Source organism: Muscardinus avellanarius (assembly GCF_963383645.1).
Source record: "Muscardinus avellanarius genome assembly, chromosome: 12".
NCBI classification, from domain to species: domain Eukaryota; kingdom Metazoa; phylum Chordata; class Mammalia; order Rodentia; family Gliridae; genus Muscardinus; species Muscardinus avellanarius.
This window is the reverse complement of record NC_137798.1, coordinates 7463178-7486881: the sequence shown is the minus strand read 5'-3', so window position 1 is coordinate 7486881 and position 23704 is coordinate 7463178. Positions and strand designations below refer to the sequence as shown.

The 23704-nt window shown below is 43.4% G+C and overlaps 1 protein-coding gene across 4 annotated transcripts in view; it reads left to right on the top strand.

Moving 5' to 3' along the window:
• USP8 (ubiquitin specific peptidase 8) overlaps positions 1 to 23704 on the top strand; it is a gene marked incomplete at both ends in the record, with an annotated part of 32111 nt that overhangs the window by 7251 nt on the left and 1156 nt on the right. For 2 of the 4 annotated variants that reach the window (XM_080706939.1, XM_080706938.1), the window contains 12 exons: positions 2420 to 2462; positions 5543 to 5687; positions 7075 to 7237; positions 9191 to 9335; positions 9617 to 9834; positions 13201 to 13776; positions 14276 to 14356; positions 15015 to 15277; positions 18092 to 18304; positions 18821 to 19031; positions 21113 to 21349; positions 22750 to 22892. In XM_080706939.1, the coding sequence (XP_080563065.1) occupies positions 2420 to 2462; positions 5543 to 5687; positions 7075 to 7237; positions 9191 to 9335; positions 9617 to 9834; positions 13201 to 13776; positions 14276 to 14356; positions 15015 to 15277; positions 18092 to 18304; positions 18821 to 19031; positions 21113 to 21349; positions 22750 to 22892 (2438 nt within the window). Of the gene's footprint in view, positions 1 to 2419; positions 2463 to 5542; positions 5688 to 7074; positions 7238 to 9190; positions 9336 to 9616; positions 9835 to 13200; positions 13840 to 14275; positions 14357 to 15014; positions 15278 to 18091; positions 18305 to 18820; positions 19032 to 21112; positions 21350 to 22749; positions 22893 to 23704 lie in introns of all 4 variants that reach the window. The other 2 variants (XM_080706937.1, XM_080706936.1) reach the window with 2 other exon arrangements.

Here is a 23704-nt window from a genome sequence, read left to right as displayed (position 1 = left end):
TGGGGCGTCTGAGCTGGGATTCAGTCACCTGAGCCGCGGGCCCGGGCAGGCTGCGGTCAGTCACGCCGGCCGGCATCAGTGTCTCGTTTGCCGAAGGAAGGGCTTGAGGCAGATGATCTTTAAGGCTGCTTCTTCCCAACAGCGACATTCATGCCAAAGAAGGACTTGGTGTATTGCTTTATTTGGTACCAAGTGCTTTATCTGTTTCTGGGGTCTCCTCCTCTGCCCTGGTTCCCCTTCCTCTTCTCTCCATTGTGCTTAGCTGCTACTTGTGGTCTTTTTAGCTATTTCATCTGTGTGCCAGAAGCTTCCAGTGGCTCGGTGTGTACCTGCCAGCTCTCCCTATACCCCCTTCCTTCTCTTCAGGAACCATTCTTCCTAAAGGATAGTTTCTTCTGCATTGTTGGACATTTTCCCCAAGAAAATGCTTGGGAAATTTTCTGCTTTGATTTAGGCATTTTGTGGTTTTCATGTACGCATGTGGACCATTATTTTCATTCAGAAGTAGTGGCAGTAAGCAGTCCACTGTGTAAAGCAGTGAAGAAAGAGAGAGGTCTGGTTTCTCAGTTTTGGGCACCCGTAGCGTGAGATCCATGACACTTCCTTCAGGAGAACTTGCGGTCCTGTGGCTGGTATCAGCAAATAGCAAGACTTGAAGGGACTCTGTGAAGGGAACTTTCAAATCTCATTGCCTTCCCAGAAGTGGTCAATCACTTCCTGTTGCTTTTATTATTTTTTTATCTTTTTATTTTGGAAAGAGAACACAAATAAGTCACATAGGCCAGTTTTAATAATCAGCTGACTTTTTGCCATATTTATTTATTTATTTATTTATTTATTTATTTATTTATTTATTTATTTTGGTGGTACTGGGGGTGGAACCCAGACCTTTTTTATATTTTTTTATTGGGAAACAGGGTCTCACTAAGTTGCTGAGAGCCTCACTAAGTAGCTGAGGCTGGCTTCGAACCTGTGCGATCCTCCTGTCTCAGCCTCCCAAGCACTGAGATTACAAGCGTGCACCACCACGCCCGGCTTTTTGCCATACTTGAAATCTTTCTCCTGCCCTTTTTCTTTTGCTCTGGAGTATTTCAAAGCAAAGTCCAACTACATGAACTTTTTTTTGTGTGTGTGTACTGGAGATTGACTAAAGACATTCTACCTCTGAGGCATAGCCCCAGCCCTTTTCTTATTCTTTATTTTGAAATAGGATCTCACTAAGAGTTATTTAGGGCCTCACTATACGTCGCTGATGCTAGCTGCGAGCCTGTGATCTTTCTGTCTCAGCTTCCAAAGTACTGGGATTACAACTGCGTGCTACCATACCCTGCTAAGTAAACCATTTTACTCCCGAACATTTCAGTATACATCTCAAAATAAGGAATTTGGTGGGGGCGGTACTGGGAATTAAACCCAGGGGCATTCTACCCCCACAAGCTACACCTCCAGCCAGATTTTATTTATTTATTTATTTAAGAGTTTCACTAGGTTACTGACAGCCTCACTAAGTGCTGATGCTGGTCTTGAACCTGTGATACTCCTTTCTCAGCCTCCCAAGTCCTGGGATTTATAGCTGTATGCTACTGTGCCCTGCAAAACAACCTTTTTTTTTTTTTTGTATTGAGGATCTAGGGGCATTCTACCTCTGAATTACATCCTCATCACTATTTTTTATTTTGAAACAAGGTCTCTTGCTAAAGCCTGTGAACCTCCTGTCTCAGCCTCCTAAGTACTGAGATTACAAGCCTGTGCTACCACACCCAGCTCACTTAACATTTTAGTACTGGAAAATGAGATAAATACCATTCTGTATTTATCTGGCTGCTTCGCACTTGCATCATGTACACTTCCTATAAAGTCGGGTTCAAGTTCTGCTTTATGACAAGAATGTTCTGAGAGTGGTACTATGTCTTCATATTGTATTACAGTAGGAGATACATGATATGGCATATATATATGTATCCCTGGTGATAATAAGATGGATCACGTGGGTCTCACCTGTGAGACCAGTTAGCAACTTACAGGCTTATCCTATGTTGTCTTAGAAACTGTAAATTACATAAGTAGTGCTTTGCATTACTTTATTTTCTTTATATAATGGAAATCACTAGCATAGCTAGAATTATTTCATTGTAAGAAGCACTTTCTGATTAAATATTAAATTTCTGTCATTTGTGCTCTTAAATTATATTTGCTCTTTAAAGGAAATTTTGAGGAAGTGTCTTAGGAGTCTGATATGCTGGTAGTTACTTAGCTGTTTTCTACTGCCAAAGTCGCTGATAATGCCTTTATCATTCATCTTTCTTTTATAAAATGTCATGACTTGACATACTTTGTTTCTTAGGCTTTCAATTTCAGTGTTTAAAAGTTGAACATTTTGTTTCTCTGAAAGTTGAAACTTTTTTCTCCTGTGAACTAGATCAATGGTGAGAAGAGTGAGAAGGAGGGAACTCCAGAGAAAGGTGAGTGGGCAGGAGAGGGCGTCCTTTTTTGTGGTGCTGGGATGGAAGCCAGGGACAGCCCGCCTCTGAGCCACATCCCAGCCCTATGTCTTAGCTTCTCACTTGGAAGCAGGGTCTCCCAAGTTGCTGAGCCTTGCTAAGTTGCCGAGGCTGGCTTCCCAGTGCTGGGATTGCAGGTGTGCACCACCAAGCCCAGTTTGAGAGCTTTTTTTTTTTTTTTTTTAACAGTGTTAGGGATTGAATAGAGGAGCATTCTACCATTGAGCTACTACCCCAGCCCTAGTTTTTAAATTTTTATTTGGGAACACCAAGTCCTCTCACTAAGTTGCAGAGGACCTCACTAAGTTGCTGAAGCTGTCCTTGAAGTTGAGATCCTCCTGTCTAAGCTGCTGGCCTTGAGAGCTGCTGCTGCTTTTATTTATTTATTTATTTATTTATTTATTTATTTATTTATTTTTCCTTTTTCTTTTTTGGTGGTGCTGGGATTGGAACCCAGGGGCCTTCTACTTCCAGGCTATACTCCCAGACCTATTTTGTGTTTTATTTGGAAACGGTCTCACTAAGTTGCTGAGAGCCTCATTAAGTTGCTGAGGCTGGCTTCAAACCTGTGCGATCCTCCTGTCTCAGCCTCCCAAGCGCGGGGATTACAAGCGTGCGCCACCACGCCCGGCTTTTTTTTTTTTTTTTTAAGTACTAGGAATTGAACCCAGAGGCATTATACCTTCAAGCTACACCCCCAACCCGATTTTATTTCTCATTTGGAAACAAGGTCTTGCTAGGTTGATGAGAGTCTCACTAGCCGAGGCTGGCTTCAAACCTGCAATCCTCCTGTCTCAGCCTCCCAATGACTAGGATTATAGGTGTGCACTACCACGCCCGGGGTGAGAGCTTCTTGGAGAATAAGCTTCAGAGTTCATACAGTGAGATCCTTAGCATCATGTCTAACCTATGAAAGCTTTATCATTTTTTCTAGCCTGTACACTTATATAGAAAATGCCTTCAGATCTATATTTACTTGCTACAGGGAATATATTATAAATAATTATAGCTTAAATTACATGATAAAACATGGTAACGTGCTGTTGAAGTGTCAGAACCATGGCTTGTGCTTGTTAATATTCTTCTCTAGATGCAGTTCAGCTAGTGGTTAAGAGAATGGACTCAGCTGTGTGTGGTGGCACATTCTTGTATAATCCCATTACTTGGGAGGCTGAGACAAGAGGATTACCGGTTTGAAAACAGCCTTGACTACTTAGAGAGGCCCTTTACATCTTAGTGAGACCGTGTTTCCAAATAAGAAATAAAATCAGGCTGGGGTTTAGCTCAGAGGTAGAATGCCTCTGGGTTCAGTCCCCAGTGACACACACACACACACAAGGATTCTCAGAAGTCAGATTCCCTGGGTTTCAATACCTTTCTACTTCAGATTCTCCATCTTTAGAATAGGAATAAAAATGGAACCTATTTTGTGAAGATTGAATTAGTTAATATATGTAAAACTCTTAGAATTGTAGTAAATTTTAAATTACTAGCTATTATTATTTACCACTCTAGATTGTAGACTTAAATTTTAAAGCTACACGGGGGGGGGGGTGTAGCTTGAAGGTAAAATGCCTCATTCTCTAAACAAATAATTTGAATTGAATAAATTGCTTTCAACTACTAGAGAAGACTTTGCTTTCTCAGAAAAGTTTTAACTTAAACATAATTTTATGTAACACTAAAATAAATTCTCTACTAAAAATGTTGCCATGCGATTTGGGGGGGGGGGTTAATGGGGATTGAACTCGGGCGTATTTGAAACAGGGTGTCACTAAGTTCCTGAGCGTCGTCTCTCTTAAGTTGCTGCGGTTGAAGCTGGGCATGGTGGTGCACACTTGTAACCTCAGTACTTGGGAAGCTGAAACAGGAGGATACCAGGTTCATGGCCAGCCTCAGCAACTTAGGCCTTCCGCAACTTAATGAGACCCTGTTTCCAAATAATAAAAAGAGCTGAGGGTGTAGCTCGGAGATAGAATGTCCCTGAATTCAATCCCTAGTACCCCAGAAAATGAAAAAAATAAGTTACCAAGGTTGATTTCAAACCTCCAATCCTGTCTCAGCCTCTTAAGTACTGGGATTAAAAGCATGCACCACCACGCCTGGTTAGAAACATTTTATTTATTTGTTTTTGCAGGTCTGGGGATAGAACCCAGAGGCATTAGACCTCCGAACTATATACCCCCTGCCCTATTTTTTATTCTTTGAAACAGGGTCTCACTGAGTTGCAAAGAGCCTCACTAAGTAGCTGAGGCTGTCCGCGAACCATGATACTCCTGTCTCAGCCTCCCGAATGCTGGAATTACAAGTGTGTACTACCATGCCCGGCTTAGAAACTTTTTAAACAGAATTCAAAACTTTGTGAAAACTTCTGAACCATAGCTCTTTCCCCCCCCCCCCCCGGTAACATTTTTTATACTGTCTTATTATTATTATTATTATTTTGGTGGTACTGGGGATGGAACCCAGTGGCATACACTCTCAGACCTATTTTATATTTTATTTGGAAACAGCGTCTCTTAAGCCAGCTGAGCGCTGAGGCTGGCTTCGAACCTGCACAGTCCTCCTGTCTCAGCTTCCCAAGCGCAGGGATTTACAAGCGTGCACCACCACACCCGGCTACTGTCTAATTTTTAAATAGAATATTTGCATAAGATATGCATATTAATTTTCTTTTTATATCAGTAGCAGAGCTAACTGCAGATATAGTTTTAACTTCAACAGCAAGCATTTATTTATTTGGTACTGGGGATGGAACCCAGGGCCTTGCACATTCTAGGCAAGCATATGTCACTGAGCTCCATTCCCAGCCCAGGTTTTGATATCTACATCTTTATAAACAGAGCACTGAACTTGTTTCTTGACAGATAGGTTATATTTAATATTAGATTAAAAATAATAGTATGATGAGGTAGTAAGTATATGATAGCAAGTATACTTTGCTCTTCTAGAAAACACTGTTTCTTCTGTGGTTAGGGATGTGCTAGGACATGGAAAGAGGAGTTTTCTAAATCCCTTATTCTGTTTTTCTTATTTCCAAGGAACAATCACAGCCAAGGAACTATATTCAATGATGATGGATAAGAACATCAGCCTGATCATAATGGATGCTCGGAGAGGGAAGGATTATCAGGATTCTTGTATTTCAGATTCTCTCAGTGTTCCCGAAGAAGCCATCAGTCCAGGGTGGGTCCCTGTGCTGTGACTCATAGTGTGTGTTCCTACCTAGCGTCGAGCTACATGTGATGAAGTAGCAGTGTCTTTTCCTACTGACCTGGTCTTTATTCCTTAATGACACACCTACCCTCTCTGAAGAGTACTATAAGAAACATTTCACTTTGGCTCTTTTCTTCCACCCATGGCATTTGGAATCTCGTTAGGAATGAGGCTGGCTTTTGTGCCCTCTCCCTAGGTGCTTGTTGACTGGTTTCTCCTACCACTTGCTATTTATGAGCTTGTGAAGCATGCACCAAATCGTGAACTGATTGAATTGTTTGCACATCAAAATTCCCCATACTAATCTTTATGATAAGAGTGTACAAATATCTTTTTTTTTTAAGAAGAAATATAGCAAGACACTGGTACACACTTAAAATCCCAGCAGCTAGGAAGGCTGACACAGGAGGACTGCAAGTCAAAGGCCAACCTCAGCAATTTAACAAGACCCTGCTTCAAAATAAAGAAAATGAGCCAGTGTAGTGGCGCACGCTTGTAATCCCAGTGCCAGGGAGACTGAGACAGGAAGACCACGGGTTCAAAGCCAGCCTCCCCAAAATAGAAAGGAAAAAATAGGGCTGGGGGTGGAGCTCAGAGGTAGAATGCCCCTGGGTAGAGAGAGGGAGAAGTTGAGACTATATTTTAAATTATTTCTTTTTCCTAACTTCTCTTTATCTTCAGGTGATATAGTAGCCAATATTATTATTTAGGAACAGTATTTTTAAAGTGTTTTTTCTTTCTCTTTATATTTCAAGACATCCAACACATTTATTGAATGCTACTAGACATTCAAGTTTATGTACACATATATAATACCTTTTGGTAGTTACTGGCTCTTTGATTCTCTTTTCAAATCATGTCATTGTTATCAGAGGAGTTAGAAAGTCTTTTCTCTAGCATGGTGGATAAAAAGGTGATTTATTAATTTAGGAAACTTTCCGTTTCTGTGCTAGCTGCCAATTCTTCTTAGCTCCTCATTACCCGTAATTGCCTGCTCACCTGTCATTGAGCTGGACCTTGTCATGGTTTCTTCTGTGCTGACTGCTATGTGTTGTCAGAAGGGGGCGCTCGAGAGGCACTGGAGGAGGGAAGGTTCACATGGAAGCTCCTGCTGGAGTGAGTGAACAAAGGGGCAAGTAGTTAGAGGACGCTGAGAGACTGGCATTGAGGGGCAGTGTGGCGATTCCTAGGGAAGGGCCAGCTCTTTTAGGCTGTTTAATACCTAATAATCGTCCGACCTAGAATGAAATCGACTTAGTTTGCTTTGGTATGGTTCAGACTAGAACAGAACCCTTGAATTAGTGTACTAGTATCTCTCGTCAACTTTTGCTCCAATACAGATGTTAATGCATTTCAGAGTCACTGCTAATTGGATTGAAGCACACCTGCCAGATGATTCTAAAGACACGTGGAAGAAGCGGGGGAGTGTGGATTACGTGATACTTCTAGACTGGTTCAGTTCTGCGAAAGATTTACAGCTTGGAACAACTCTACGGAGTCTGAAAGATGCCCTTTTCAAGGTTAGCGAGTTTCCGTGTCGGTGTGCTGTAACGGCAAGCCTTCTCGTCCTTAGAAAGGCGTGTTGGCTAGCACGGGGCTTTCATTGTTGACTGTTTTAAAATTTGCATTTAAAAGATTGGTTTTGAATCACCAAGTAACAATAAGCTGACCTACATAAGATATAGATTACCTGAAATATTGTGTGTTTTGTTGTTGTTGTAAGAACTAGACAAGCCGGGTGTGGTGGTGCATGCCTGTAATCACAGCTCCTGCTTGGGAGGCTGAGGTCGGAGGAGCAGGAGTTTGAGGCCTAGCTGAGCAAAGTAGCAAGACCCTCTTGTGGGAGGGAAGGGAGGCTGACCGAGCGGGAGGCTGAAACACAAAAGGAAAGGAAGATGCCATCACGGGAAAACAGTTTTGACAGATTTTACTTCTTGGGAGGCTGAGACCGGAGGATCACACAGGTTCGAAGCCAGCCTCAGCAACTTAGTGAGGCTCTCAGCAACTTAGTGAGACCCTGTTTCCAAATAAAGTATATAATCGGTCTGGGGTGTAGCCACAGGTAGAAAGCCCCTGGGTTCTATCCCCAGGACCACACGCACACACACAAAAATAATAATAATAAAAGTAATAATAACGAATGATAATGGTGATAGAACAAGTCAGTGAAGAAAAGGTGGATTGAAATGCGTGGTTAGGGACAACTAGGTGACCAGTAAGCAGTGGTAGTAGCGTTTACACCAAACTAAACCCCAAGTGAACCAAAGGTATAAAGGTGGAGTTTCAAACAGGAAACTGATTTGGAGAAAGGATTGGCATTTTTTATTATCTTGGATCTCAAATCAAGATGCCATAGAAGAAGATTAATGCTATTAAAACACTATAAATAAAGCCAAAATCTGGAAAAATACTTGTAGCATAATATGACAAAGACCTGTTTTCCATAACACATTCACTATTTGCTAAGAAAATAGCAAACAACTCTGTAGAAAAATAGATGAAAGAGGAGATCAGTAAGTCAAAGAACAATATAAATGGGCAACAAACATGAAAAGATGTTCAATTTCACTAATGAAGAAATGCTTATTAAAACAATATTTTGTCCACCAGTTCAGTAAAAATTGTAAAGGCTTGTGATGAGAACTCACATATTGGTCAGGTATATGAACCGGTCTAACCTCCTTGAATGGCAGCTTAACATCATTTACCAAACTTTTTTTTCTGTGTATGTGCTTCTGAGGTTTTTTTCAAAGGGAGGTTATTAGATGTGTACAGTTAACTGGGGAAAATGTGTTTAAATGATTGAGTCAACTCCTGTGGGTGTATATGAATAGAATAGTACGTAGTCATTATAAATCATGATGTAAACGAGGCGTGGTGGTGCACATTTGTATTCCTAGTACTGGAAGGCTGAGACTGGAGGATCGCAGGTTCAAAGACAGCCTCAACAGTTTAGTGAGGTTCTCAGCAACCTAGTAAGGCCTTGTTTCCAAATAAGAAATTGGGGGGAAAAATCAGTGTGGGAATGTAGCTTGGAGATAGAATGCCTCTGGGTTCAATTTTCAATACCACACACACACACACACACACAAAAATAGTGATAGAGCTCTTCATTAATAATGTTCAGATGAATGAAAACTCAAGAGTTTCATTGTTTTATAAAAACAATATTTAAAAAGAAGTGTATGTCCAGGTAGAAAACAATCTGTAAGAATAAACTTCAAAATGTTAAAATGATGTCTTTGGTTGGTGAAGTTATAGGTAATTTTTCATTTTCTAATTTTTCTCTAAGATGGATTATTTGTGTCGTTTTTAAAACCTGATGTGTACATTTAATTGTTGAATTTTGAAATTCTCATTTTCCCATCATTTAGAAGATGGATCTTGTTGTCAGGGGAGTCGTTTTACAAATCAGAGTTTTCACTATGAAGAGACTGCTACCGTATTAAAAATACTCTTTCTTTATTTTATAGTGGGAAACTAAAACTGTCCTGCGCAAGGAGCCTTTGGTTTTAGAGGGAGGCTATGAAAACTGGCTCCTTTGCTATCCCCAGTATACAACAAATGCTAAAGTCACTCCACCCCTGCGAGGCACGAATGAAGAGGTGTCTATCTCATGTATGTATGTGACATTTTTGTTTTAGTAAAATGTAAAATGGATTACTTATGTCTTCAGGATAATATTCTTCATTGTCTCTGCGTTACCCTATTAGATAGCAGTTTTGTATTCGGGCAAAAGAACAGACACTGCGTGTGGAGGGTGGCATGTCCTTTCAGACTGTGCTGATTGCATTTTCCTTTGCTTACGTTTAACCGTTACATAGGACATGTGTGACAAATACAGGTACTGTGTGTTGCTACTGTGTAAAAATGTATTATTATTCTTTTGGGAATTTTAGTGGATTTTACTTATCCCTCACTGGAAGAACCAGTTCCTTCCAAACATCCTGCCCAGATGCCACCTCCTCAAATAGATGAAAATATAGAACTGGCAAACGATCAGGATGAAAGAATGGGACCGCTGCGCATGTCGGCCGCCGGGGAAGCAGCCGCTGCTTCCAGAGCCGGCGCGCCGCCTGTGGTTCAGCCCGTGCCCATTGTGAAGAACATTCCACAGGTATCGTCTTGATTTTCTTTTCATTCAATTCTCATTTCAGTATTATTTAAATATATAGTTTAGAAATGAAGTTTTATGTGTAACCTTTACTGTTTTAGAAGAATGAGAAGAATCTATACATCTTGGTACCTTAATTTGTTTTTGTTTTTGTTTTTGTTTTTTTGTTTTTGGTACTGGGGTTTGAACCCAGGGACATTCTACCTCTGAAATATGCCTGTAGCCCTTTTATTTTTTTATTTTGAAACAGGGTCTCACTAAGTTGCTGAGGCTGTCCTCAAACCCGCAGCCCTCCTGTCTCAGCCTCCAAGTCCTGTGATTACAGGCACGTTCCACCACACTTGGTTTGACACTTTTATTTTTACAAAAAATCTTCATTATAATTTAGCCCTACTGCCACAGCTGTATGAGATAAATCAAAGGATGTCAAACCTACTGGTGACCAGTTGCCACAAACAATACCAATAAAAGTTTGTATTTTCATAGTGAATTAGAACAACTCTGTTGGGATTTTTTCCTTTCTTCTTCTTTTTTGGTGGTACTAGGAATTGAACCCAGGGCCATTCTACTTGTGAGCTAACCAACAGCCCTGTGTCACTGAGGGCCTCGCTAAGTCGCTGGGGCTGTCCTTGGACCTGCGATGATCTTGTCTCTGCTTCCCAAATAGTAGGAGTACAGGTGTGTGTGACCGGCACACGTGCGTGTGACACACATGCCCAGCAGTGGGACACAGAGACAAGAGTGGATAGACGAGAGAGATTTGTATCCAAGTTTAATCTTACCCTCTCTGCACAAGCTGTTTAACCAATTTTAAATTTGAAAGCAGCATGGTTGTGCTTTTAAGATTAAGGAATAATGCATTAAGGTACAGGAATATAAATGGAAACATTTATTTTGTTTCCTACTCCAACTTTTGCAGGTAACTTTGTCTGCATAGTGGTTGTCCTCTTTCATTCTCAAATACATGTAGAGAAGAAGAGGAAATAGATTGTGTTTTTTTACCTTTTTTGTGTGTGGTGCTGGGAATGGAACCCAGGGGCATTCTACCTCCGAGCTCCACCTCCAGCCCCCCCCCCTTTTTTTTTTGTGCTACTGGGGTTCCTGGAAGCCCTTCTACCTTAGGGCTACACTCCCAGACCTATTTTATATACTTTTATTTGGAAACAGGGTCTCTTACTGGCTTCGAACCTGCGCGATCCTCCTGTCTCCGCCTCCCAAGCGCGGGGATTACAAGCGTGCGCCACCCCGTGCGGCGTCTCCAGCCCCATTTTTATTCTGTCTGCAACAGTGTCTCACTGAGTTGCAGAGGGCCTCACTTCTCAGCTGAGGTTGGCCTCAGCTCTCCACTGGGGTTATGAGTGTGGGCCACCACACCCAGCTGTTTTACTTTTTTGAAAAAGCAAAGAGGCAAAAAGCGAAGTAGAGAGAATGTAGGAATGATTTTTTTCTTCAGTAACTTGTGCCTGTTATGTTTTCGAGTAGACATACACATTTTATATGGTCACTATGTGGGTTGCTACTTACAGACTTCTCAGTTATGTTCCAGTTCACTGTATTCTCAAGAAATGATATTAGAGTCATGTCTCCTTGTGATGTAGGCTTATTATGCGGTCACACTGAGTAATAATAAACATTTAACTCATTGGGTCAGGAACTTAGGTAGTTTGTGACTTAGTTTGAAGGAAACTAATTAGTATTTTGTCTCTCAATGAAAATTGTTATGAAATATTTGACTTGTTCCCTCAGAAATATGTTTTGGCTCTGTGTGAGGCACCATCTCTTTTATAGTTTATGTTCTAGGAGGGAGGAAAGATTTTAAATATTATTTAATCAAAATCCCAATAAGTGCTCTGAGGGAAAATAATAAGGTATTATGAGCGCGTATATATCACGGGGTTGGCTAGTTGTAAGAATTGGGGAAGTCTTTCTGCAGGAGAGATATTTAAACCAACATTTGATGTGGAGAACATTCTAGATAAACAACTGATTAACCAGCAGCCTGAGCTAGGGACGAGTGTGGCAGCCGTGGGGAATTTTTTTTTTTTTTAATACCAGTGTGGCTGGTATATAGAATAGTGAGATAAAAATGAGGAGGTAGGCAGAGGTAGGACTACAGGGGTACTTACAGGGCATGGGAAGGAGTTTAGATATAATCTGAATGTAGTGGTTTTCAATCAAAACAGAGTTTTAAACAAGGGAGGAACATGGTCAGATTTTTTTTTTTTTTTTTTTTTTTCAGTACTGGGTATGGAACCAGGGGCATTCTACCTCTGGGTGACACCCTCAGCCCTATTTTTATATTCTTTATTTTGAAACAGGATCTCATTGAGTTGCAGAGAGCCTCACTAAGTAGCTGAGGCTGGCTGCCAACCACAATCCTCCTGTCTCAGGATTGCAAATGCTGGGATTGCAGCGTGTGCCACCATGCCCGGCTTCTAATTAATTAAATTTATTTATTTATTTATTTATTTATTTATTTATTTATTTATTTATGTGGTACTGGGGATAGAAACCCCAGGGACATTCTACCTCTGAGCTACACCCCCAGCCCTGTTTTTTTTTTTTATTATTATTTTTTATTCTTTATTTTGAAACAGGGTCTCACTGAGTTGCAAAGGGCCTCACTAAGTAGCTGAAGCTGTTCACAAACCCAGATCCGCTTGTCTCAGCCTCCCAAATGCTGAGATTACAAGCGTGCACCACCATGCCTGGCTCAGATTTATTTTTAAATGATTATTTTGGCTACAGAATAGAGGAATATATTAGAGGCAAAATAAAAGGTAGACAAGTAGTTGGAAGCTGTGTGGTGAGTGAGCAGGCCGCGTGGCTTGGCTGGCAGCGGAGGGGCAGGGGCAGGCAGAGGAGGGAGGGCGCCAGACTGCAGCGGGGCATGGGGAGAAGACGCCCTGGACACTCAAGGTTCTGGCTCAGGCGGGGCGGCTGTTTGGAGACTATTTGAATCCAAAGGATAAGGACCATATGTGTGGGAGGAAATCATAAATTGAAGTTTTGGCCACATTGTGTTTAAGATAAATGTATGACATTCACCTGGGGATACTGAGTAGGCAGCTGGATATGTGGGAACTGGAGCTTAAGTCGAGATGTGCCAGGTCTACGTTTTGTGTGCTAGTAGGAGACATTGATAACGCTTCCACAACCAGAAGATACCTGGGTGATTTAAAACTGTTGAATCAAGAGGAAGCACCAGTGGTGATGAAAGCCCCATCCATTGAATCATTGATAAATAGGTCCTCTGGCCAGTGTTGCCTCCAGAGTGTTCTTGTATCACAGCTTGATTTTAGAAGCAGAAATTATATATTCTTGAATTTTGTCAAAAGTATGTTTTGCTCTGGTTTTGCTTATCCCTAGATTGATCGTACTAAAAAACCAGCAGTGAGATTGCCCGAGGATCATAGAGTAAAGTCTGAAAGTGCAGATCACGAGCAACCGCCGCCTCAGAACGGAAAAGTTGTTCCCGATCGGACCACCAAGCCAGTGTTTCCCCCTGCAGCTGCCATGTTAACAGACGAAGAGAAAGCGCGCATCCATGCCGAAACTGCCCTTCTAATGGAGAAAAACAGACAGGAAAAAGAGCTTCGGGAGAGGCAGCAAGAGGAACAGAAAGAGAGTCTCCGGAAGGAAGAACAGGAACAGAAGGCCAGAAAGAAACAAGAAGGTGAAGAAAGGGAAATCACAGGGAATCAGCAAAGAGCGAAAGAAGAAACAGAAAGGAGAGAAAGTGAGCAGGCCAGGAAAGAAGACAGAGAAACCTCAGCAAAAAGGGGCAAAGAGACAACAGGAGTGAAGAGACAGAGCAAGAGTGAGCACGACACGTCCGACGCCAAGAAATCTCTGGAGGACCGGGGGAAGAGGTGTCCAACGCCAGAGGTGCAGAAAACTTCCCCGGGAGACGCGCCTGTTGCGGGAGACCCGGGGGCCAGCAAAGTAAGCAGAGGCAGGCGGTGCAGCCTGTGGCCCGAGAGTCAGTGGGTAGAAAGGGGGACCGGGGTGCCGTGGCAGGCAGCCTGCCAGACGCGTTGCCACCCAGCCACATCGGCTCACTTCCTCTCCTTGGAGACCAGTGACATCGCCAAATGATTACTTAACAATGGAATTGTGGTTTTGTGCCTGTAACATGCAATATATTTTAATTAATTGAGGTAAGCCAGGTATGGTGGTACACGCTTGTAAGCCCAGCATTCGGGAGGCTGAGAGCAGAGGATGGCAACTCGCGGCCAACCTCCGCTACTTAGTGAGGCCCTCTGCAACTCAGTGAGACTGTTTCAAAATTATTGCCAACTTTTACTGAATTGTATGAATTTATAATATTCTGGTTACAGTACCTTTATTAGATAGCTGTACAAGTACCTTAGAATAGGGTGGTATTTAACTGAATAATCACGATTTTTTTGTTGTTGTTCTTTTCCCCTATTTTTCAAACTAGGCTCAGCGAGAGCCTTTGACAAGAGCACGAAGTGAAGAAATGGGGAGGATCGTACCAGGACTGCCTTTAGGCTGGGTCAAGGTGAGCCACAATTAAACTGGAAACAGATAGCACAGGCACTTAAAAAATAGGCCTTAGAAACACTTTTTATTTGTTCCTTACATGTTCTCTAGTATAGTCACTTTTGTGTCTTCATTATAAAAGACTTAGCTCTTTCCCTTAATTACCACAGGGATCAGTTTCTCAAGACCCAGCTTGGGATGCTGTCTGCAATATATGAGCATTCTGGCAGTATCATTAGAAGTAGCATGTTACTTTGAGCCTATAGTGAAAGTTTAGTGAGAGGAATGATTGTCACCGTATTATTCATATTATTTTAGGGACTGGAATATACTCAGTGTTAGAGTATGTGCCTTAATATGTCTGAGTCTGCTGAGCATGGTAGCGCACGCTTGTAATCCCAGCGCTTGGGAGGCTGAGACAGAAGGATTGCCCAGGTTCAAAGCCAGCCTCAGCTACTTAGTGGGGCTCTCGGCAGTTTAGTGAGACCCTGTTTCCAAGTAAAATATAAAATAGGTCTGGGAGTATAGCCTGGAGGTAGAAGACTCCTGAGTTCCATCCCCAGTACTACACACACACACACACACAAATAAATTTAGTAGTAGAATGCTTTGGAATGATTTCTTTGTTTACGTAATGGTCAGTTTTGTTTTTGACTCTTTCTTTTCTTCCATCTAAGTTTCTTGACCCAGTCACTGGAACCTTCCGTTATTATCATTCACCCACCAACACTGTTCACATGTACCCACCGGAAATGGCTCCTTCATCTGCACCTCCTTCCACCCCTCCAACTCATAAAGCCAAGCCCCAGGCTCCTGCCGAGCGGGACAGGGAGCCAACCAAACTGAAGCGCTCCTACTCCTCCCCAGATATCACCCAGGCCATCCAGGAGGAAGAGAAGAGGAAGCCAACGGCAACCCCAGCAGTCAATCGGGAAAACAAGTAAGTGTGCCCAGGCTTCTCGGACCGAAAGATAGGGTATTTATAAAAACCTGCTCTATTAAAGTTGGGAAGTTAAAAATTTCTGTGGATGGCTATACCAGCCATCGTTATTTACCACCACAGAGAAAAGTGGAAATAAGCTGGGCATGGTGGCAGACATTTGTAATCCCAGTACTTAGGAGGCTGAGACAGGAGGGTCACAGGTTCACGGCTAGCCTCAGCTACTTACTGAGACCCTGTTTTAAAAATAGGTCTGGCGCATAGCCCAGAGGTAGAAGGCCCCTGAGTTCCATCCCCAATTCCACACACACACAAAAAGGAAATAAAATGTTCTTGTTTTTACCCAAGTGCTAATTTAATATACAAGAGAGGATTGCCACAAGTCTTAAGGGGGATATACAAGTATTATGGACGTGGCTGAACTTTCTGGCAGCATGCCCCAGCCCATCGTAAGCTCACCATAGACCTCCCGGTCCCTCAGGCTCCCTCTGGACTGTAGTTTACAGAATTGCCAAATTTCCATTGTTGCAGCACAGTAGCATTGAAAGTACTAGTTCCCGTAGTTTTGAAATAGTAAGCACTGTAGTCTGCCTTCAGGCATTCCTTTGCCTTCACTGTTTCCCTGCTACTCTGTTCATAGGTAGTGATCAGTAGGTTCCGCTGAGTCAAAGCAGTATCTCGGTTAGCTGGATGTCCCGCTTCATCCCTTCTGAGATCAGACGAGACCGGGCGCGTTCAGGGTGGTATGGCCGTAGATGCTTCATCCCTTCTGGACCCCTCTCGCATCCTTGGCGTGTAGCTGATAGGGTTACAGGACATGGTTTTCAAGTCTACCTGCCCGCCCGCCCTTCCTTCCTTCCTTCCTTTTTTTTTTTTTTTTCCACAGTACTGGGAATGGAACCCAGAGGCTTTTTACCTCTGAGCTACACCCCCAGCCCTATTTTTTTTTTTTTTTTTTGCGGGTCTGGGGATGGAACCCAGGGGCATTTGACCTCCGAGCTACACCTCCTGCCCTATTTTTTATTCTTTATTTTGAAACAGGGTCTCACTGAGTTGCAGAGGGCCTCACTAAGTAGCTGAGGCTGTCCACGAACCGCGATCCTCCAGGTCTCAGCCTCCCGAATGCTGGGATGACAAGCGTGCGCCACCACGCCCGGCTCCCAGCCCTATTTTTTTATTCTTTATTTTGACGCAGGGTGTCACTGAGTTGCAAAGGGCCTCACTGAGTAGTAGCTGAGGCTGTCAGTGAACCACGATCCTCCTGTCTCAGCCTCCCAAATGCTGGGATTACATCTACCAACAATTTCTGATCTTTACCTTTTGGGAGGAGGAGAATGAATGGAAATACAATTGGCCCTCCATATCCACAGGTTCCCCATCCAGGGATTTGACTATCCATGGGTCAGAAATACTTGGAAAAAGAAATGATCTTTACTGAACATGTACAGACTTTTTCATCATTATTTCCTAACCAATACAGCATGACACTGTTTACATGTCAGTACATTGTATAAGAGGCTTGACTGTCCTTAGACACTGGTATCTGCAGGCATCTTGGGTGCTGAGGAACAGCTATAAAAGGGTTTTCCCATTTGCTCCACACACTTTGTTAATTACCAAGGGATTCCAGTTAGGCTGCCTTTGGGCCCTTTAATAACGTCCTGTGGAAGGAGCTGATAAGCACTTACCCCACCAGATAGCAGCTTATCTGAAGGAGCTCTATGGTTTTTTTTTTTTTTTTTTTCCTTGAAGGAGCTTTTTAAAATTCTATTAATCCTGTTAAAGATTTTAGAAATTAATTCATTATAATAAGTTGATCCAACTTCATTCATTCTTGATTCATTATTATTAAAGTTTACCAATTCAGCAGTGCTTTAAAGACTGTCTTTTGTAGCTTATGTATTTTTATGTTTTGAGCAGAGAGCGCACACAATCGCATGCTTGGGCACATGTACAGAAGTGATGAAACCTATTTTGGTCGGTTTGCTGTATCCCTCAGGAGGGGCAGAGTGCTAGGGACCAGTAGGAGCCTATAGACCCGCCTACTCACAACCGGGGTAGGCCAGGCCGGGAAAATTATCAAAATTTTGTCTCAAAATAAAAATAAAAGTGCCCTGGGTTCAGTCCCCAGTACTGCAAACAAAAAGGAAAAAAATAAAAAAATAAAAGGCCATCGGGATTTTCCTTGGGCTCCAGTAGTTGTCATGGTTGCGTCTACGATCCAGATACACTAACAGACGTCTAGGAGGCCTTCTCCACCCGGCACTGTCCTGGGCCATCCTGCACTGATGCTCTCTTGGTGCTATGCCATTTCCATTTGAAATGTGTTTCATGCACCTGAGGAGATTCAGTGTTCAAACTCAACCAACCCACCTGTGCTACTCAGCCCAGCTCCGGACTTGAGGTAGTAGTTCCCAAACAGTTTTGCCTCCTGTGATGTCTCCTTCACGTAATAGATATGTTCCCATTCCTTGGCTTCTGTTTGAGTCCAAATATTCATAATCCCAACCTCCCCGGAGCCATTAAGGAGCTCCGAAGAGCCTTGTGCTCAAGCTCCTAATTGGTGAGATGATAGCGTCTCTTGGGGTATCTCGAGGACTGAGGGCCCACATACACAAGGTGTGTGCTTCGTGGCAGGGCAGCGGACAGCCACAGGGCTAACTTAGTAAGCCTCCTTAAGACCTGGCACCTTGTGAGTTCGCTGTTAACTGGGAAGATCGCGGTGACCAGGCTGGGCTTCTTGCCATTGCAGTGTGGGCCCCAGTTTCAGCTGCCGTGCACTTTCAGACACCTTGTGTGCGCTTCCGTCCTCAGGCCGGCGTGCTGCCCCAAAGCCGAGATCTCCAGGCTCTCCGCCTCTCAGATTCGGAACCTCAACCCTGTGTTCGGAGGGTCTGGGCCAGCCCTCACTGGACTTCGTAATTTAGGAAACACCTGTTACATGAACTCAATATTGCAGTGTCTGTGTAACGCTCCACATCTGGCTGATTACTTCAACCGCAACTGTTACCAGGATGATATTAACAGGTAAGCAAGTTATTACCGTCCCAGTACACTGCCCAAAGGATAACCCAGCCATACAGGGAGCGCGAGCCTGGGCCGGCTGTGAAGGAGCCGGCACCTGCTCAGAGCCTTCCCCTCCCAGAGGAAGGAGGGCAGGGGAGCCCAGGCTCCTTCCTCACCCCATCTCCTAAGCGCCGTGACCTGATCACCTCCTAAGGCTCTGCCCTCAGAACTGCAGCAGCACACCAGAGCACTGACCACTCGACCCCAGGGGGGTTCATCTAGGAAAGGAGAACACAGCTTTATTTGTAAGAATAATGTAGAAAGAAGCTGTCTGATAGTAACGGTCAGGAGGGAGGAGGCGCAGGAAGGCAGAACCCTGCTGTCCTGAGGCTGTAGCCACCAGAGGCTGACTGCAGGGCCGCCGAGTCACACGCGCATGGGGGGCGAGCCTGCATACAAGTCTGCAGTTTGTGAAGAGTTTACCAGGACAAGAAGCCACTGTGCCCTCTCAGACTTCCCTTTATTTAACTTACACAGGTCAAATTTGTTGGGGCATAAAGGTGAGGTGGCAGAAGAATTTGGCATCATCATGAAAGCCCTGTGGACAGGACAGTACAGATACATCAGCCCCAAAGATTTCAAGGTCACCATTGGCAAGATCAACGACCAGTTTGCGGGGTACAGCCAGCAAGATTCCCAAGAGCTGCTTCTGTTCCTCATGGACGGGCTCCACGAGGACCTGAATAAAGTGAGAAGTTTAATCTCTCAAAGTGTCAGAGACTCCTTAGGATTGCTCAGTAGCGTTGTTATTTTATAGCACTTCTACTTGGCTCTTCAGCGGTGGCTTATTTGAATATAGTGACTTTGTACTAAGGCATGAAACCATTCAACAGGTCTGTCTGATGAGTGCAGTCCAGGTTGAATATCCCTCATATGAAATGCTCGCGTCCAGGAATGGTTCACATTTCAGTTTTGGGGGCTTTGGAATATTTGCACATATGTAATGAGATATCTTGGGGCCGTGACCCGAATCTAAACACAAAGTTTATGTTTCATATATACACTTATACACAGAGCCAGAAGTTAATTTTATACAGTATTTTGTGTATGAAACAAGATTTCATGAGGTTTTGGTGGCAAGTCTTGCTGTTGGTTTTGGATTAGGTGTGCTCCATGTGTATTTGAGGACAAGTGTGCGCAGTTACCAGGTGTCTTCATGAGTAGTTGTGCAGCCGGATGTGGTGGTGCACGCGTGTCATCCCAGCATTTGGGAGGCTGAGACAGGAGGATCGCGGTTCACGGACAGTCTCAGCTACTTAGTGAGGCCCTCTGCAACTCAGTTTCAAAATAAAGACCCTGTTTAGGCCGGGCGTGGTGGCGCACACTTGTAATCCCCGCGCTTGGGAGGTGGAGACAGGAGGATCGCGCAGGTTCGAAGCCAGCCGCGCTAGCTTAAGAGACCCTGTTTCCAAATTAAAATATAAAAATAGGTCTGGGAGTTTAGCCCAGAGGTAGAAGGGTTTCCAGGAACCCCAGTACCACCAATAAATAAATAAATAAATAAATAAATAAATAAATAAATACCCTGTTTCAAAATAAAGAATAAAAAATAAGGCAGGGGGTGTAGCTCAGAGGTAGAATGACCCTGGGTTCCATCCCCAGACTGCCAAAAAAAAACAAAACAAAAATACCCAATTAGCAGTGCAGAGCTGTTTGCAAGTAATAAATTGTTGGAAGCCAGGTGTGTTGGCACATGCTTGTAATCCCAGCGCTTGGGAGGCGGAGACAGGAGGATTGCATAGGTTCAAAGCCAGCCTCAGCTACTTAGTGAGGCTCTCAGCAACTTAGTGAGACCCTGTTTCCAAATAAAATATAAAATAGGTCTGGGAGTATAGCCCAGAGGTAGAAGGTCCCTGGGTTCCACCCACAGTACCACCAAAAAAAAAATTGTTGAAGGTACCTTTTTTTTTTTTTTTCTTTTTTTTTTTTTTGCGGGTCTGGGGATGGAACCCAGGGGCATTTGACCTCCGAGCTACACCCCCTTCCCTGTTTTTTTTTTATTCTTTATTTTGAAACCGGGTCTCACTGAGTTGCAGAGGGCCTCACTAAGTAGCTGAGGCTGTCCGCGAACCGCGATCCTCCAGGTCTCAGCCTCCCGAATGCTGGGATGACAAGCGTGCTCCACCACGCCCGGCTTGAAGGTACCATTTGTAATTCACCTGTACACAGTATAAAAGATGAGCTGTAGCTGGGTGTGGTGGCGCACACTTGTAATCCCAGTACTCAGGAGGCTGAGACAGGAAGATCTTGATTTTATATGTACATATTATTATATGTTATATATGAATTTACACTTATTTCCTAAAATAAGAATTAGACCAGGTAGCCAAATGATTCATGTGAACAGTGTTTACCGAGGCATGTATCTTTATAAAATGAGCGTCCTCTAGTTGTATGAGACAGCTTTTTTTTTTAGCACTACCTTATCTTTGTCAGATACCTTTGGGAAATAGCATTCTTCCCGCTAAACATAATGTATACAAATATATGTATTTATTCAAGACGCTAGAATGATGAAATTATACCTGTCTAGCTGTAGCTCTAATTCCTCACTCCACTTTTTAAAACAAAAATGTATTCAAACACTCCAGCAGCCCACATTCTTTTGATATGGTACATTTTTTTTGTTTTGGCTAGAATTATTTGTTTGCAGCATATATGAGAACATAATCATTTCTAAGTCTGGATTTGTATTTAATTTTATTCTTTAAATTTCATATTTAAACGTCTTTTAGATACTAACATAGAGTTTAAATAATCTATTTCCAGGCTGATAATCGAAAGAGACATAAAGAAGAAAATAACGACCATCTGGACGACTTCAAAGCCGCGGAGCGCGCGTGGCAGAAGCACAAGCAGCTCAATGAGTCCATCATTGTGGCGCTCTTTCAGGGTCAGTTCAAATCCACAGTGCAGTGCCTCACCTGTCACAAAAGGTCCAGGACCTTCGAGGCCTTCATGTACTTATCTCTACCACTCGCATCCACAAGTAAATGTACATTACAGGTAAGTTTAAGGAGAGCCAAGCACGGTGGCGTAACACCTGTCACCTCTACATCCAGTGCTTGGGAGGCTGAGACAGGAGGATTGCAGATTCGAGGACAGCCTCGGCAACATAGTGAGACTCTGAGCGAGACCCTGTTTCAAACCAGAGACCTAGCAAGATCCTCTTTCAAAACGAAAAATGAAGCCAGGCATGGTGGCGCACGCTTGTAATCCCAGCAGTTGGGAGGCTGAGACAGGAGGATGGCACAGGTTCAAAGCCAGCCTCAGTTACTTAATGAGGCTCTAAGCAACTTAATGAGACCCTGTTTTCAAATAAAATATTTAAACAGTAGGTCTGGGAGCATAGCCTGGAGGTAGAAAGCCCCTGGGTTCCAATCCAGTACCACCAAAAAATAAATAAATAAATAAAAGGGCTGGGGATGTAGCTCAGAGGTAGAATGCCCCTAGGTCTATCCCCAGCACTGCGCACGCGCAGACAGACAGACAGACAGACACACACACACACACACACACACACACACGGATATGAAATGACCTGTTAGGTAAAAATGCCATTTATATGTATGTAGCGTAGATGGGCAGCTTATTTCTGGTCAGCACCCATGTAAGCATTTTATAGAAAGAATTAGAAATTTTCCTTTTTAAAAGTACCTTCCAATTAAATATTTTCTCAGAGTTGACAATATATTTCTTTTTTATTTTTATGGATCTGGGAATGGAGCCCAGGGGCATACAACCTCCAAGCTACACTCCCTGCCCTATTATATATTCTTTATTTTGAAACAGTCTCTCACTAAGTAGCTGAGGCTGTCCACGAACCGCGATCCTCCTGTCTCAGCCTCCTGACTGCTGGGATGACAAGTGTGCGCCACCACGCCCGACTGACTATATTTCTTAAAGGGCTATTGTTTGGTGCTGGAGATGAAATCCAGGGTCTTGTGCATACTTAGGCAAATGCTCTACCTCTGAGCTACATGCACAGCAACCCTAAAAGTTTGAAGTTGTATGCTGACTTTAACTGGGGCCTGCCTTTTATGAATTTGTGCTTTATGTGGAGATACCAAGTAAACATTTGGGTTTTCACACAAGAGCGGTGTGATTTCTCCAGTTGTCCACTGGTGCCAATAGAGTTCGCTTCCTCCAGAGTGGTGTGAGTCTTGGCTGGTCTCCCCGGGGCCGCTTGGGAGTCGCTGTCTGCCCTCGTCCTGCCACCAGCGGTCACCCTCGCCATGTGGGGCTTTAGTTGTCTGTTCCCTGGGCCAGTTCCTCACCAGCCAGGAGCTTTTGCTCGAGGCTATTATATATCTCTGGTTCCTGCAGATTAACCTGTTGAGGAGGTGCTCATGATACCATGTGAAGACGTGAATTGTTGAATATCTGCTCCCTGTTTTTTTCCCCAGGATTGCCTTAGATTATTTTCCAAAGAAGAAAAACTTACAGACAACAACAGATTTTACTGCAGTCACTGCAGAGCTCGACGGGATTCTCTGAAAAAAATAGAAATCTGGAAGCTGCCACCTGTGCTTCTAGTGCATCTGAAACGGTAAAGGAGGAGGCTTGCGTCTGTCGAGTGAGATTCAGATGCGGGCATTCTGCGTCCTGTGTAACTTACACTTGTATGTGCCTACCTAGGAAACATGCGAAGATGATCTCAGGAGAGCTGTAGGGAAATGAGGCAGAAATGATTCCAAAATGACAATACCACCGCTTCATATCATCCCATATTTCAGTTGCTAAAAGTCAATAAAACTAAATTATTGGATTTTAGATAGAAGAATTTATTTTAAATCACTATGTTAAGTGAAAATACATTAAATGCTGTACATTATACTTCTGACAAAATCAGCAGGTAAAGTTTAATAAACAAGAAGTAAACCAGACAACAAAACATTTAACCCTGTGTTAAAAATGAAATGATTTCTTAGCCAGGCCATGGTGGGGCACGCTTGTAATCCCACCATTTGGGAGGCTGAGGCCGGAGGATCACGGTTTGCGGACAGCCTCAGCTACTCAGTGAGAGCCTGTTCAAAATAAAGACTAAACAATAGGGCAGGGGTATAGCTCGGAGGTCAAATGCCCCTGGGTTCCATCCCCAGACCCACACACACACACACAAAAAAAAAAATGAAATGATTTCTTAAATATAATTTTAAAGATAAACTGTGTTCGGCTGATACAGGGGGTCGCAGGCTTGTGGCCGCCTCAGCTACTCAGTGAGGCCGCGTAGCTCAGCCCTGGAGCGCTTGCTCAGCGTTCACAGTTCAGTTCCCAGCACCACGCAGATGAATAATAATCCTGAAATGGCTGCATTACACTCATTTCGGTGTAAAGAAGCAGAGCGTGCCGGAGTAAGAG